Genomic DNA, 14300 nt, shown 5'->3' with positions numbered 1-14300 from the left:
CTCCTTTTGTATATTATAAGGTCATTATCATGCTTTCCTAGCCCCACATAATGGGGGTTATTGCTATGGTTCTCTATGAACCCAATATAGTGGTATGGATGGAAAACGAAACAAAAACCTGATAATGAAAATAAGAGTCTGATGAAACTATGAACTTTTATTTCACTATCAAATTATTCATACACAATATGCATTTGTAGAGAAACAGATATTTAGATACACATCATACACACACACACACATATATATATATATTTACATATAGTCACATACAACCTTTCTCTGTTGCATGAATACATGTGTGCATAAAAAACTTTGCAATGATGTTTTTCATCATGTCAGATCCATTATTTAACAGCTTAATCAAGATGGTTTCTCCCTCCATCTCTGATCTCTCTCTATATATGTGGGTTAGAACTGTGTTTGACAACCATGGTTAGTTGACTTTACCACCATCTGTAACTTGAAGTAGACTTCTTTTAAGAAGATCTACGATATCTTGATCAACTCTGTCAAAAATATCAACAATTGTGTAAATAATCATATAAAAACATCGCAATTAAAAAAAAAAAAGTACTTTTAAGAGAAAGTTTACCGTTGATGACAAGAAAATCTTGAAGCACCTTGATGAAGTCGAGGACCTTCATCAAATCCTTCACATGTTATCTCACCTTTATCATCCATATAACACACTATTCCTCTGGAATTGTCTTCAAAAACCTATTAAGAAAATAGGGTCTTTATATATTCCCAAATTATAATTATATATATAAAGTTATTATTATATAACAAATCATTGGTCATTTTATCAAAGCAGCGAAGTACTCCCATTTTGTATGGAATAAGAAATGAATTGCAAGAGTGAAAAATGAAGAAAAGCATATATACACCTTTTGAATCTTGATGGGTGATCCAACTTGAATAAGAGATGAAGATGTGTTATGGGAGTCTCTTTTTGCAAGCATTAATACCCTTTTTGATGTTTTCTTGTTGACGGGATTACTACTTGGAGCATGATGGATCAAGAACAATGGTGATGTAGTGATACTTGTAGCCATTTTATGATATGATGTTTTCAAGAAAGAAGGTTGTTTGGAAAGAATTAATAGATACGAGTATATAATTTGGAGTTAAAGACAAAACTAAAAGAGTATGTGCTAGGCTTCTACTATATATTAGGGAAAAAATGGAAACTTCCTTTTCTTTGTTTAATTAATTTGACTTCTAGTGGTTTTGCCATGATTAGGTAGCAAGGTTATAGTATTATTATTGTTAACATATAAATTTTTATAACATTATTCATACGCATCTATATAATTGAGTGGTAAATCTGAAAACACATGGTTGCTACTTATACAAACCAATATTCATACGCATCTCTATCAAGGACAAAACTTTTTCTTGATTAGATGTTTTGTGTTTATCAAGCATTTCATAATATGTAGTCTTGTACACAAAATATCATCATAACATTACTTCCATATATGTCTAAAAACGTCGATAGCATGGATTAATCTATGGACTTAATAATCACCAAAAAACAAGAGTGTCTTAAACACTAAATTAGCAAAGAATTATTAATTTAAGATCATACCTTTAAGGATTAGTTGTACTTATCTTTATAAAACTGATGGAAGCAGGTTAAATAAGAGAAAATAAGCTGCATTATTGGGTGAAATACTCTTTTAATGAAATTTTATTAAGACTTGGGTGGGGTAAGCGAGGCTTATCTTCATACTGTGGATGTTGACATTTTAACTTTTAAATTTGGTTTTGTGTGTCATAATTTGTATTGAGTGGCCCTATATTAATTTTCTTTTAATAACATCTACTTGTTTATTTTTAATTAACCAAACTTAAGATCGTTAATGTACATGTATATTCATTGATCAAGACTGTTATTATTATAATATAATAATAGTCTGATGATATTATTCAAAAACTATATCGAGTATAAAGAATATTATCTAACCTTATATTTAATGAAGCCAAAAGTGTCCCTATAACGTCTTAATTACAATATATTTCCATTCACCATGTCGTCATCGTAAATGTATGTCAAACATAGATGAGTACCTTATTTGTGTGAAAATCTAGTCGTTTTTATGAAAATAGTTTGATATGAGGGATAACAAAAGGTTATTATTTAAAGATCGTGTCTTGAATTTTGGCGAGTATCAAAACGTGTAGACGTTAAAAGTTAAAAGTGTAAGTTAATATGTTGATGTTGTAAAACTATGACATTATTAATGTATGGAAAATGATTAATCAATTTAATTGGTGTGCCTAAAGATATGTCTAAAACCTTAAGAATTTGACATGTAGATTCCATTAATTTTCTTTCTTAATCATGTCCCCCTGATTTTTTCATATGTCATCATATTACAATTAGACACATCTTTAAGCACACCAAGTAGGTTGATTTATCATTAATTATTGAAAATCTCTGAGTTAATATTTATAAAACAAAATTGTATTGAGAGGTTATCTGAGTATTTTCTATTTCTTTTGGGTTGGCAATATATAAAAATTATCATATAATTCACGTAAAATTGTATACGGTTTAAATTCTAAAGTAAGATAAGAAACGTACGATATCTAAGTTGTTAATTGAAGGGTATCAAAAATGCACATTGTTTTATTGAGGTTATGGAGATTATTATTAAATTAAATAATAAATAAAAATGATAAGTTATTATCTGATTAATTATCTGTTATGTTAGTTGTGAGAACTAGATACCAAGTCGCTAGTGTATTGATGATTGGAATTGCAGGCACATGACGACCAGATAATTGATCCCTTTACGAATTATTGAAAATAGTAATCTAACATTTTATAGAACTAGACTAGATTAGCATCTTGTGTTGACAAGGAAAAAGGTTCACAATTGGTCACTTACATCATCTGAGATGTGTATATCCGAGTCAAATACTTGTTTTTCTTAATATTCTGAACAAAAAAAACCTCATTTATATCTTGTTAAGTCTTTGTGGATATATGTATGCATCGGTATATTTTATTGTCAGGTGTGGTGTTTATTACGAGTAATAAATTTTTCTTGGGTTGAACTGGGTTTTTGTAACGGGTTTTTAGTTCTGAATATTTGGAAATTATGGTTTGTGAAATGTTATATGAAGTATGCATAATCTAAGTCATATTAAAAGAAATATATTGTACGAGAGTTACGAGTAGTATATATGAGGGCATCAACTTTTAAAAATAAATAAATAAATATATGTGGGCATCATATCAAGCTTTATTTTCAGCAAGCTGGACCTCCCAAGTCCCAAACATTATGATTACATTTTTGTCTTGATTGTTACTCTGTAAAATTGAGTAGAAACTTTATGTCCTTTACCCTTATTCAGTATCTGCTCCGAAATCCTACTTCATTCATCGTCGTACATCAAATTATTTCAATAAATAAATGCATTTTGATCACAAATTTATTGGCCTTATGGACTTAATTTCATTACAAAAAGTTGCTTAATGGCAAATCCAGTTTACAAAATCACGCTGAACAATATGCGTATAAGATGGGATGGGTTATTACAAAACATTTAAATGGTTTCAGTATTAGAGTTTGCTATGACTATATCTAATAGTTAGGGGTGTTTGGCCTAACTTATATTTTTTGGCTTATGCTTATAAAATATAAGTGGCTTTTGGCTTTTTCACTTTAAGTTTATAAGCTCTTATATAGTGTTTGGCTTAGCTTTTGGTTTTTGAAAGGAAAATAAGAAAAAAAGCTAAAAAGCTTTGATTTCTAGCTTATCAAATAAAAACATAAGCTAAAAAACATAAGCTTATCCCTCAAGATAAGCAAAAAAGCTAAAAGTTCCTTCAAATAAACTAGGCCAAACACCCCCTTAAACTGAGAAAATGGTAGGAGTCTCTACAGACACACGGTATTCTTTAGTAAAAGGCGAAAGAATAGTTCATTTTGTGCTCACGGCATGGCTGCGGAAATTTTCTTGCTACCATCTCCTTTCATTTTATAACCACTACCACCCCTCTTGCTATTGTTCACCATCCGATGTGGGACAAGCCCAAACCCCAACTTTCATACAACTTTCATTTCTTCATCAGATGTAACTTACATCTACATTACATACTTAATCAATCCAACTAATCGAATCCGTCTCACTTTCCATCATAAAAATCTTTTTTCTTTACAACGTTGAGTGAATAATCTCAAAGAAGCTAAAACGAAACTTCACGAATCACGAGTACATGTATTTTTCGATTTCGGTATCCATGTCCTTCAAGAAGAAGTTGCATAGGCACTTAGGCAGTATTGTTTTGCGAATTTCTATTCCTATTATAGTTTGTTAACTGGTAAGCTTAGTGTATGTATTTAAGGTAATTGTGTGTTGCTTTTGATATGATCACATTGATGTACCACTTTTAGATTTTGATACACGATTCGTCAAGCTGTGTTTGTATAACTAATTTTCTTCGGAAAGATGAACAAAAGAGCTTAGTACATATCGGTGGCTTTTACATGTTTTTCTTGTTAGTACTCTAACAAAAAAATTAGTAGTATAAGCTTTCAAATTTTATGGTAGAGATTGACCATTTTCATTATGTAGTAAAAGTAATCGCAAGGATACAGATGTGGCAGTGGCGGTGATGGCGGTGGTCGTGGTGGCGGCGACAAGTGGGGGTGGCGACAGTAACACGTGTTACTACCGTTATAACAAAGTAAGTTCTGTAGTAGCGGCGGCGGTGGTGGCACTGGCAGTGACGGTGTGGTTATTAATTTAAAGTTAATTGGTGTAAAAAGGGTAGTCTAGTTATTTTCATAGTTGAATGACTTGTGTTGTAAATAATTTTATTAAGTTTGTTATTTGGTAGAGATATTTAAATAAATAAATAAATGAGAGATGTAGTTTAAAAGGTAATAATAATAATAATAGTCTATGAAATTTTTTTGTAACTTCTATGAAAATTTAATAAAAATCTTATTTTTTAATAATAATAATAATAATAAATTATGAATGATAGTGAGTTTATAATACCATTCGTAACAACATGGTGGTGGGGTTAGTGACACTAACCAAAGCCAAATGAAATGGGCCAAATGAAATGGTTACGAGGCTAGGTGGTGGCACGATGACCATGCTTTTTGTAGTTACCATCACCAGCCTCAACACATTTTAACCAAATCAAGTTGAAATCCATTCTCTCCAATGGTCTATAATCTTTGAAAAATTATATACACATATATACAATTTTTATCTATTATTATTTTTTTTCTATGTAAACATCTACTAAAAAAACCCTTGGCTTGTGTATATTTTAGGGTTGATTTTAAATCTCAAGCCGGATTAAGTTGCAAATCATATTTTACATTATAAAATAGAGTTTATTTTTAAATACTACAAGCTAAAAAAAGAAAAGAAAATAATAAAAGAAAAACCTTGAATTAACTAAGTCAAGCATTCCTTAGATGATGTTAAAAAAAACCACCTGTTTGGTGTGGTGTAAGTTATAGTTGCAACTTGCAAGTAATGAATGTTTTTCTCTAACTTAACCAAAAAAAAGAAAAAGAAAAAGAAAATAATCCCTTAGGCCTTTGGGCTTCATAAAAGATTGTACCGTTCCGTATAAAACTTAATATTTGAATTTTATAACAAGTGTAAAACTATTTAATGTAACTTTACGAAAATCTTTAGGGCTTTGTTTAAGAAAACCTAAAGAAAAACAATGTTATATTATTAATTCAGCTCAATTAAGCTTATGATAAATTACAGGCAAGTTCATACTAATGATTTTTCTCAAAGCTTTTTCAACTAAAAGTTTAAAAACGAGAAAACAAAAGTTCAATCTAAATGGTAAATTTTAAATGCAAGTTTTTTTAGCACGATTGTAATAGTCTATACTCTCTTAATAAGCAAACTACTTCACCCCCCTTTAACACCTCTATCTTTAAAATGTCTTTTATACCCTCCTAATTTACATTACCCTATTTTTTCTCCATCACGCTCATTACACACACATACGTTCATCCGATTTTTGATTTTCTCTCCCTTCCCCCCTTCTCTGATTTTCTCCCCCCATAAACACCATCCACCACCGCCCCAAATATCACCATCCACCGCCGCAATCTACCTTCTATGTACGTTATCCCCCCATAAACACCATCCACCACCGCCCAAAAAACCACCATCAAACCACCATCCATCGCCGCCGGTTTGTTTTTTTTTTTTCTTTTTCATCGTCGCCGCCCCACAAACCACCGGCATTTTTTTCTTATTCCCCGCTGCATTGCGCGGATACAATGCTAGTAGTTTAATAAGTGTAGTGTTTATGTTAAAAAAATACTGTAACAGATAAGTGTAGTTATTACATCGCATATTTGCATACAGTGAATTCGAGTATTCTACCCATTTATCTAGTCTAGAAAGAAAATACATTATAATTACCTCCTACTATATTTCTGATTTCTGATAGAAAATTTTATGAAAAATACTTTGATGTGAAAGAGATAGGTGATATACCGAAGACATGTGATTTCTCATTAACCAAAATTGTACTTCCATAAATATCAATTTCTGAATGCCCTTTTTATAATTGTAACATCATTTAATACTCAATTATTGTTTCTTTCCATAGGTAGCGTGGCATGCAACTATGACTTAATTCATTTATGCTGGGGCCAACCTTATAACCGATCTTAAGGGGAGGGAGCCAAAAGGTTGAACCCTCCTATCTCATTTCAAATAACCAATCAAATTATTCCACCTCATTTCAATCTTCTAACTTTTTTTTCAACCTTTTTTAGTGGTAACCGAAACTCTCAACCTTTCTTTAAATTTTAATAATTTACCCTTAACATTTATAAACTTTACATAATTAACTTTTTTTTACATTTATATGTTAAGAAAACAAAACACATTTATAAACTTTACATAATTAATAACAAAATACATACGTAATATTAAAAAACACATTACATAATAATAAAAAAAGAAATTTACATTATGTCAAAAAAACAAAAACAAAAAAAACTTTAGGAAAGAAAGTTTCATCCCATTTTTTGACTTTAGACACAGCTAAAAAAAACAAACAAAAAAAAGACTTTTGGATCGCAGCTAAAAAAGAAAAAACAAAAGAAATGAAACTTTAGGCCAGTTTACACTTTTGGTCCCTGGTATGTGAAAACTTACACTGCTAGTCCCTGCAATTGTCAGGAAATTTTACACTTTCAGCCCCTCCTTCCCCAACCCTCCTTCAACCCTCTCCGAGCTCAAAGCTCGCTCCCCCATCTCGTCGTCGAGCTCGCAACCATGGCACCCGAATCTCCCTCATCTCGCTGTAGCCCTCTTCATCTCGCTCCCCATCTCCCCTTCGGCTCCCTCCCCCCTAAGGTAACGTATCACGTATGGCTAATGTCTAAGTTTACATGGTTTTTTCTTAAAATAATAATAATAATAATAATTAAATGAAACTTATGATCTTATATATCATTGGGTACCCATTAATCATCCGGTCAGATGAATCCCAATCACTAAATAATCATGTGATTATCTCAAGTTTCCTTTTAACAAGTTTCGTACTCAAGATCCACCTGGAAAGTAGCGACTGGTCACCATTAGGCTAATGCCAATTAGTTAAGTTAACAGGGTTTTATCTGTGGGATAATGTCAATACATCATAATATCATGAGTTCAAATCTTAGAGTTTTTTCATTGATAATCACACAAATTAACAAAAGTTTTATACAATAAAATGTTACATTGATGTTTTCAATGGCTGTTACTATTTACTTATTACATGGAAAGAAAAATAGAAGTACTATTTAATATATTTGAAATCATATCTTGAATTTTCATACAACAAACTAGATTATTACGCGGGTAAACATATATAATTAAGACACGTTATTCTATTATATAGTATCAAATACTACCGACACATTTAGATAAAAATATATATATATATTGAAAAAGTAATATCAAAAGGTCTTACATATGTTTTCTTAATCGCATGTGTAATTAATTTGATTAAACCGATTAACCTTTAGAAAGCTACTATAATAATGAAAGTTATATAAAAACTTTAATATGAAAATAAACTAATGTTATCTTTAACTAAAAGTAAAATATCGGAAGCAAACTTTTCCTAAATTTTGGTATTAAACTTTCTACATAATAACATAGGAAGTTATATAATACATTATGAAATGAATTTACATACTCTACATTTTAAAACATTTTTAAATTCTTGTTCTGCCTAATTACTTCATTTTAAAGTTTGTCAAATATTACAGTAGAATTTTTATAATTTATTACATTAAATAATATTAAGTCAACAGACGGTGAAGCCGTCACGGATCACACCTCTTGCTTCATGCTCTAATTATAATTTACAAATTTTATTCTTGAATTTAAATTACCCAAATTTAAAATTTTCTAAGATTTATCCGCCACCAAATATCGTCCAAACATATATTTGGAACTAATAATGTCGAGTTAGTTATTATCAAATTAAAATGGGTTAATTTGCAAGTTCCTTTTCCCAATAACTATTGGATTTGAATCGAAGATAAGATCACTAATGATACAAACATCTTTATTAAAATATATTATAAAACATTCATTATTTTTTTTTTCAACTAAGTAATTCATTACCCCAAAATACTCTCTTTTTTTTATTACTATTTTAAATATTTCCACTTGAAATACCTTTCATATCTACTGAAATACCTATATATACAACATCTCCATTTAACTCTTAAAATAACTACAATACTTTTTTACATTAATAATTTGCACTACTTGTTGCCACCACCAATCTCCATCGCCACTACCACCTATCAACGCCGGCGGCCAAATGCAATGTCCGGATACTCTTCTATTTATGAACTAAAATGGCTTGGACATATGATGTGTCATATTTTATACCATTTCCCACGTGACTTTAGAACCAATTATTCGTCATTTTGATAGTTTTATATCCAACTTTCGATGCTTTGAAGGTATGTTGAGTGTTTTCAGGTTGGAAATTGATTCGACGAATGAATTGGTCGATTTTGATGAGTTAAGGAAGAAACGGGAGAAAGATTCGGGTGAAATCGAGCGAAAGACGAAGAAAACGAAATCTGGAAGTTGTAACTGCCGTTAGCCCAGTAACGGCCGTTACATAGGTGGTTTGTGGTTTCTCCTGTAACTGGCAGTTAGATAACTAACGGCCGTTAGAAATCAACTGAAGAGTAACGGTCGTTAGCCCAGTAACTCCCGTTAGGCCTTAAGTATAAAAGTAATGGCCGTTATCCCAGTAACGGCCGTTACACGCGTGTTTTGTACATAGGATTAGTTAGGGTTCTGCACTTTTGGACGAATTCATAACACAATTTTGATAGTTTCTCATACTCAGGAATCTTTTGGGAGCAAACAAGTGATTAGGGTTTCACCTATTTTCAGCTTTGGATTGTAATCATTATTGCTACTGGATTATCATCATTCATTTGGTATAATATGATTTCCTCTCTATTTGTTTGTTCTTGTGTTTTTAATATGAATAGCTAAATCTTTACAACCCGCTTGGGTAGTAAGCATGTCATAGGGTCGAATTGATGTTGCTTGTGAATGTTGAACAAGGTTTATATGTTTAATCGAAGATCCACATTTATTTGGATTTAAATATTGTTTTCAACTTTTATATTAATTGATTGATAATTGTAATTAGAAGTTCGGGAGAAATCTATGTCATTGTCAATCGATTTATGAAATGGTTAATCTGTCTATAATTAACCTGAAATCGTTGGAGTTCGGGAGAAATCAACGATAAAGATTAAAAACGATTAAATTCATTTTGAATGTGTAGACGTCTATGATAGAGGGATCTGATTAGGCGAATAAGCAGTTCGGGAGAAAGCTTTCAAAAGATTAAATCATAAAATCAACTCTGGAACTTAAGGCTTAACTGTTTAGGGAAGAAATTAAGTGCGGGAGCAATAATTAACTTTTGAGCAGTTAAAGTTTCAAGTATAACGGGAGTTCATCTTGTCTACTTTTTGAGTCGTTCAACAAATGCAAGTAATATCTAGACCCGATGATTGGCATGTGAGCTGATCCAAGTAGGTGTTCATTTTTAAATCTGTGTTAAGGTTCAACCAATCAAATACTCTTTACGATTAATCCTACGGGATTACTGACTTTCTTCACTAACTTTGCAACGTGACAATTCGGTCACAAAACCCACTTTTAATCTGAATCATTTTACTGTAACAATTGCTTATTAAGTCCTTGTGTTCGACCTCGGTTTACCAAGTCAACTATATTGCATACGAACGGGTTCACTGCCCGCAAGTGTGTAGTAGTCAGTAACTAGGTATTTTGTGTTTTCATAAATTTAAGACTAGAAATTACACATCAACATAAAAAATTTTATCACAAAACATTGATAATTCCGTGTCCCGAAAAATTATTTTAAAATGCTTAAAAAACTATCAATACATTAACACAAAAAATATTAATCACTTTAAAAAGCACGAGACTATTTACCTAAATAACATGCTCTCCACTTGAATCCAAACATTATATATTTAAATAAATTTAAGAAGTTATAAAGAGCAAAAAAATCTTTAATAACAATACATTACTTGAATTGTTTATAACAATGACGGCCAAATTATGATTTTTAATCACGACGTTGCTTAAAAAACAATTTCATTTGATTAAGAGTGAAAACCTTCATTCGATGAATAGTGTTGAAATCATGTGAAATATACTATAGATCGGATAATCCGTGGGTAAATCGTCTAATGCATAATGTTGATATCATTTTTGAGATAGAAAATTACTATTATAAGTTTGTAAAGGATGTAAGTTTTGTATCTACCAATTATATCATAATTTTTATCCCCATCTGGTTTAGCTTCCACTTCGGTGGATCTGACCATATTTTTTTTACTTTTGGGCCAGAGGCCCTTTCCACTTCGGTGGATCTGGAAGCAGCCTCTTTACCATTGTGTAGAGGTAAGGTCTATCTACATCATACCTCCCCCTTATCCCAACTTTTGTCAGGATTGGGTACCGTTGTCGTTGTCGTTTGTAAAGAAAGTAAATATTATTATGATGAAAGGAACCAAAAGTGGCAAAGTGCTATTATTATTATTATTATTATTACTATTATTATTATTATTATTATTATTATTATTATTATTATATTCTAAATCATTTTGGATTTTTATTTATGGTATGTTTTAAAAAATTAAGCGTATTTGTTTTTCCCAAAAAGACCATTTATGTATATTTATGGTTTCTAAAATGACACTCCACGCACTATAACACTAAATTACTAAATCTACCTTTATTACAAATTGTCACTCATAAAAGAAAATCCGTCGCAACGCGCGAGTTTTATGTTCGTTTTAATAAATTGAATGAATATTGAACTAATATGAAAAGAAGTTGAATTGAATGAAAATAAAAGGGTAGCGTATTTGAGATTGTCGCTGGTATATTTTTTTTTATCTACCAATATTTAATAACATTATTAATAATTGTCTAAATAAGGAAAATGACGTAAGCCAATTGATCATAAGGTTATAATTTAATATTCTTTTTCATATAAGGGTTTAGCATTTTTCAAAAATGATTTCATGTCCTCTTTTATAATTATTGAGAGATACAAAATTTGTATATCCAATTAGTTTACAGAGAACATTAAGATTATTTAACAAAAATCCATAGATAATACTTCGTATAATGTTATTACGCTATGCCTTTTTCTAGCATTTTGGTTTCTTTATTTGGTCATAAAAATCATATCTTTCAATATCATAGCATTTACATCCAATCATAACAGATTAACAAACCATAACCATATATAGAATTGCCAGCCTCAATTATTTGAGTTTTCTCAAATAACAGGTTGGATATGTTTTTGGTAGAGTTACCAACATAATTCGACACTCCAACATGCATAATAATAATAATAATAATAATAATAATAATAATAATAATAATAATAATAATAATAATAATAATAATAATAATATAATAATAATAATAATAATAATAATAATAAAAGTCTTGTTAATGATATCCTTACTGCCGTTAATAATAATAACTAGAGTATTACCTGGTCGGTGACCGGGTTACCAAGTAAATTTATACAGTAATGCATCACACATTATGAAAAATATACGTCTTATAATATATTTTTTGGTATAACACACACACACACACATATAGACCTTTTGGGTTAATAGGTCAACCCGCTAATCCAAAAATATCTTAAAATTATATATATATTTTTAATAAGTCGACTCTCTAACTCATTTGATCTGACAACCTACAAATTATTTACTTGAAATTAATCCACCAACCCATCAACCATATGACCTGAAACAACCCACCAAACCATTTAACCATCAACCTAATTTTTTTTGGATTAGTGGGTCAATTTGAGATGACATGTTTTGGTTGAGACTTTCAAGTTGATTTTGATATTAGGTCTGGTTCAGGTTCGATATCTTCAACCCACCAACCCGTTCACCATAACCTCGTATAGGTATAGTATATCGATGGGTAGGGATAGGTGTTGATGTCGTTGTCGGGTTGACCTTTTGGGTTAATAATTCAACCCGCCAACCTAACAATATTTTAAATTTATTCAAAAATTTGTAATAAGTCGACATTTGATCCTACAACCCATGACCTATTTTACTTGAAATCAATTTGTCAACGCACCAACCATTTGATCTAAAATCAACCCACCAACTTGATTTTTTATGGATTGGCGGTTCGGTTTAGGCTGACAGGTTTTAGATGAGATCTTCAAGTAGATTTTGATAGTAGATTGGGTTCAGGTTAGGTATTTTTAACCCGTCAATCCTTTCACCCAAATATGATATAATTACACTACAAGTGTACTTTAAATAAATGTAAATTATATAAATTAGAATACACTATAGTTAATTTTTTTATTAAATAACAATAAGGTTGATACAAAATAAATATTATAAACTTTCAACAGTAAACTTAATAGATAAGTATACAACAATATAACCATGAAAAGCTTTTCTAGTTAACATAACAAAAATAATAAATTAAAAGGTTGAGTTAAATATACAAAGTTAAATTTAGAAGAAAAAGGCGTCATTTCACTTTACTCACAATTATCGTACATCTCACCTGCAATTGAAAAAAAGTTCTTTCATAGAGTATGTATTATTGTTGGAAAAAATCTAATGTTTTGAGGTTTGTATATCGTGAATATTTAATACAAATTGTGTAAAATATTACAAAAGGAGTAATACATTTAATAAAATAAAATTATTACCATATTTAAAATAGTCAAAATTGACTTTTTATTTCAATGGTTAAGATTAAATTGTGTTTTATTTTCAATGGTCTAAATTAAATGTTAGATTTATTTTTTTCTTTTATCTCTACCAACAATATAATAACTAGATTAATACCCGGTCGGTGACCGGATTACCAAGTAAACTTATACGGTACGTGTTATAGTATATATCAAAATTAAGTTTTTTTTATAAAATCGGACAGTGTTAAGAAAACGAATCTTGTACATCTTTTAGTATAACATATATAAAATCGATTTGATATATGTGGCTTTCAATACTTCAACTTACGCGAAATTGTTTCAATAATTGACACGGAAAAACTGGGTTAGGGTTATGAAATCTCGACCCGGTGCTAATTTGATTTTTTTGGGCGCCTCGAGTGACCTTTTAGGTTAATAGTTCAACCCACCAACCCAAAATTATTTTAAATAAAAAAAACTTAATAGGTCGGCCCATCCGACAACCCACAACCTATTTTACTTAAAATCAATCCGCCAACAATCATCACCATTTCACCTCAAACTACCTTTGTGTCTTTTTACCATAATAATAATAATAAAAGTTATATCCTTATTGCCGTTAATATACATAAAAAAAATTGTATTTTTACCATAGGGTGAACTTTAGTATATAAAAAATACAATAAGGGCTGTAGTTAAATAGTTTCATAGAAACATGCCTTCTTATACACACTATACAGTATATATTTATTTAAAGATGAAAAGAATAATTAAAATTCAACAAAAGAATAATTAAAACTCAACAACTGCAAAACTATTAATTAACACCCGTGTTCATGTTTGAACAAGACAACTTTTAGAAAGCCTAGGTTTTATGAACATTATGTCACATTTTTGTTCCTCTCGTTATACTAAGTTATTAAACCACTTTTCCCCCTATTATTCCATTATTTATAAGCTTTTCTCTCTCCTATAACACTCTAAGAACACTCCTCCTTATAAGTCTTATTCTTCTATT

General features: G+C 30.3%; 1 protein-coding gene and 1 pseudogene across 1 annotated transcript; both read right to left on the bottom strand.

Annotated features, from left to right (window-relative positions):
- Positions 1-131: 131 nt before the first annotated feature.
- On the bottom strand, positions 132-1151 carry LOC122598481. The gene is made up of 3 exons (XM_043771074.1): positions 891-1151; positions 596-720; positions 132-509 (listed from the first exon to the last, which is right to left on the bottom strand). The coding sequence occupies exons 1-3, from the start codon at positions 1056-1058 to the stop codon at positions 437-439; spliced, it is 366 nt and encodes a 121-aa protein (XP_043627009.1). The 5' UTR covers positions 1059-1151; the 3' UTR covers positions 132-436.
- A 2684-nt stretch (positions 1152-3835) lies between these two features.
- LOC122598711 lies at positions 3836-3964 on the bottom strand (annotated as a pseudogene).
- Positions 3965-14300: the final 10336 nt, after the last annotated feature.

This window comes from Erigeron canadensis, chromosome 4 (genome assembly GCF_010389155.1).
Source record: "Erigeron canadensis isolate Cc75 chromosome 4, C_canadensis_v1, whole genome shotgun sequence".
In the NCBI taxonomy this organism is placed as follows: domain Eukaryota; kingdom Viridiplantae; phylum Streptophyta; class Magnoliopsida; order Asterales; family Asteraceae; genus Erigeron; species Erigeron canadensis.
Note: the sequence above shows the minus strand (reverse complement) of the source record. Positions and strands in the feature narration are given on the sequence as shown.

Coding starts and splice junctions, on each gene's coding strand:
- LOC122598481 (XM_043771074.1), bottom strand. CDS start 1,058: ATGGCTACAAGTATCACTACATCACCATTGTTCTTGATCCATCATGCT. Junction 721..890: donor CACCCATCAAGATTCAAAAG/GTGTATATATGC, acceptor TTTTCTTAATAG/GTTTTTGAAGACAATTCCAG. Junction 510..595: donor AGATTTTCTTGTCATCAACG/GTAAACTTTCTC, acceptor TATTTTTGACAG/AGTTGATCAAGATATCGTAG.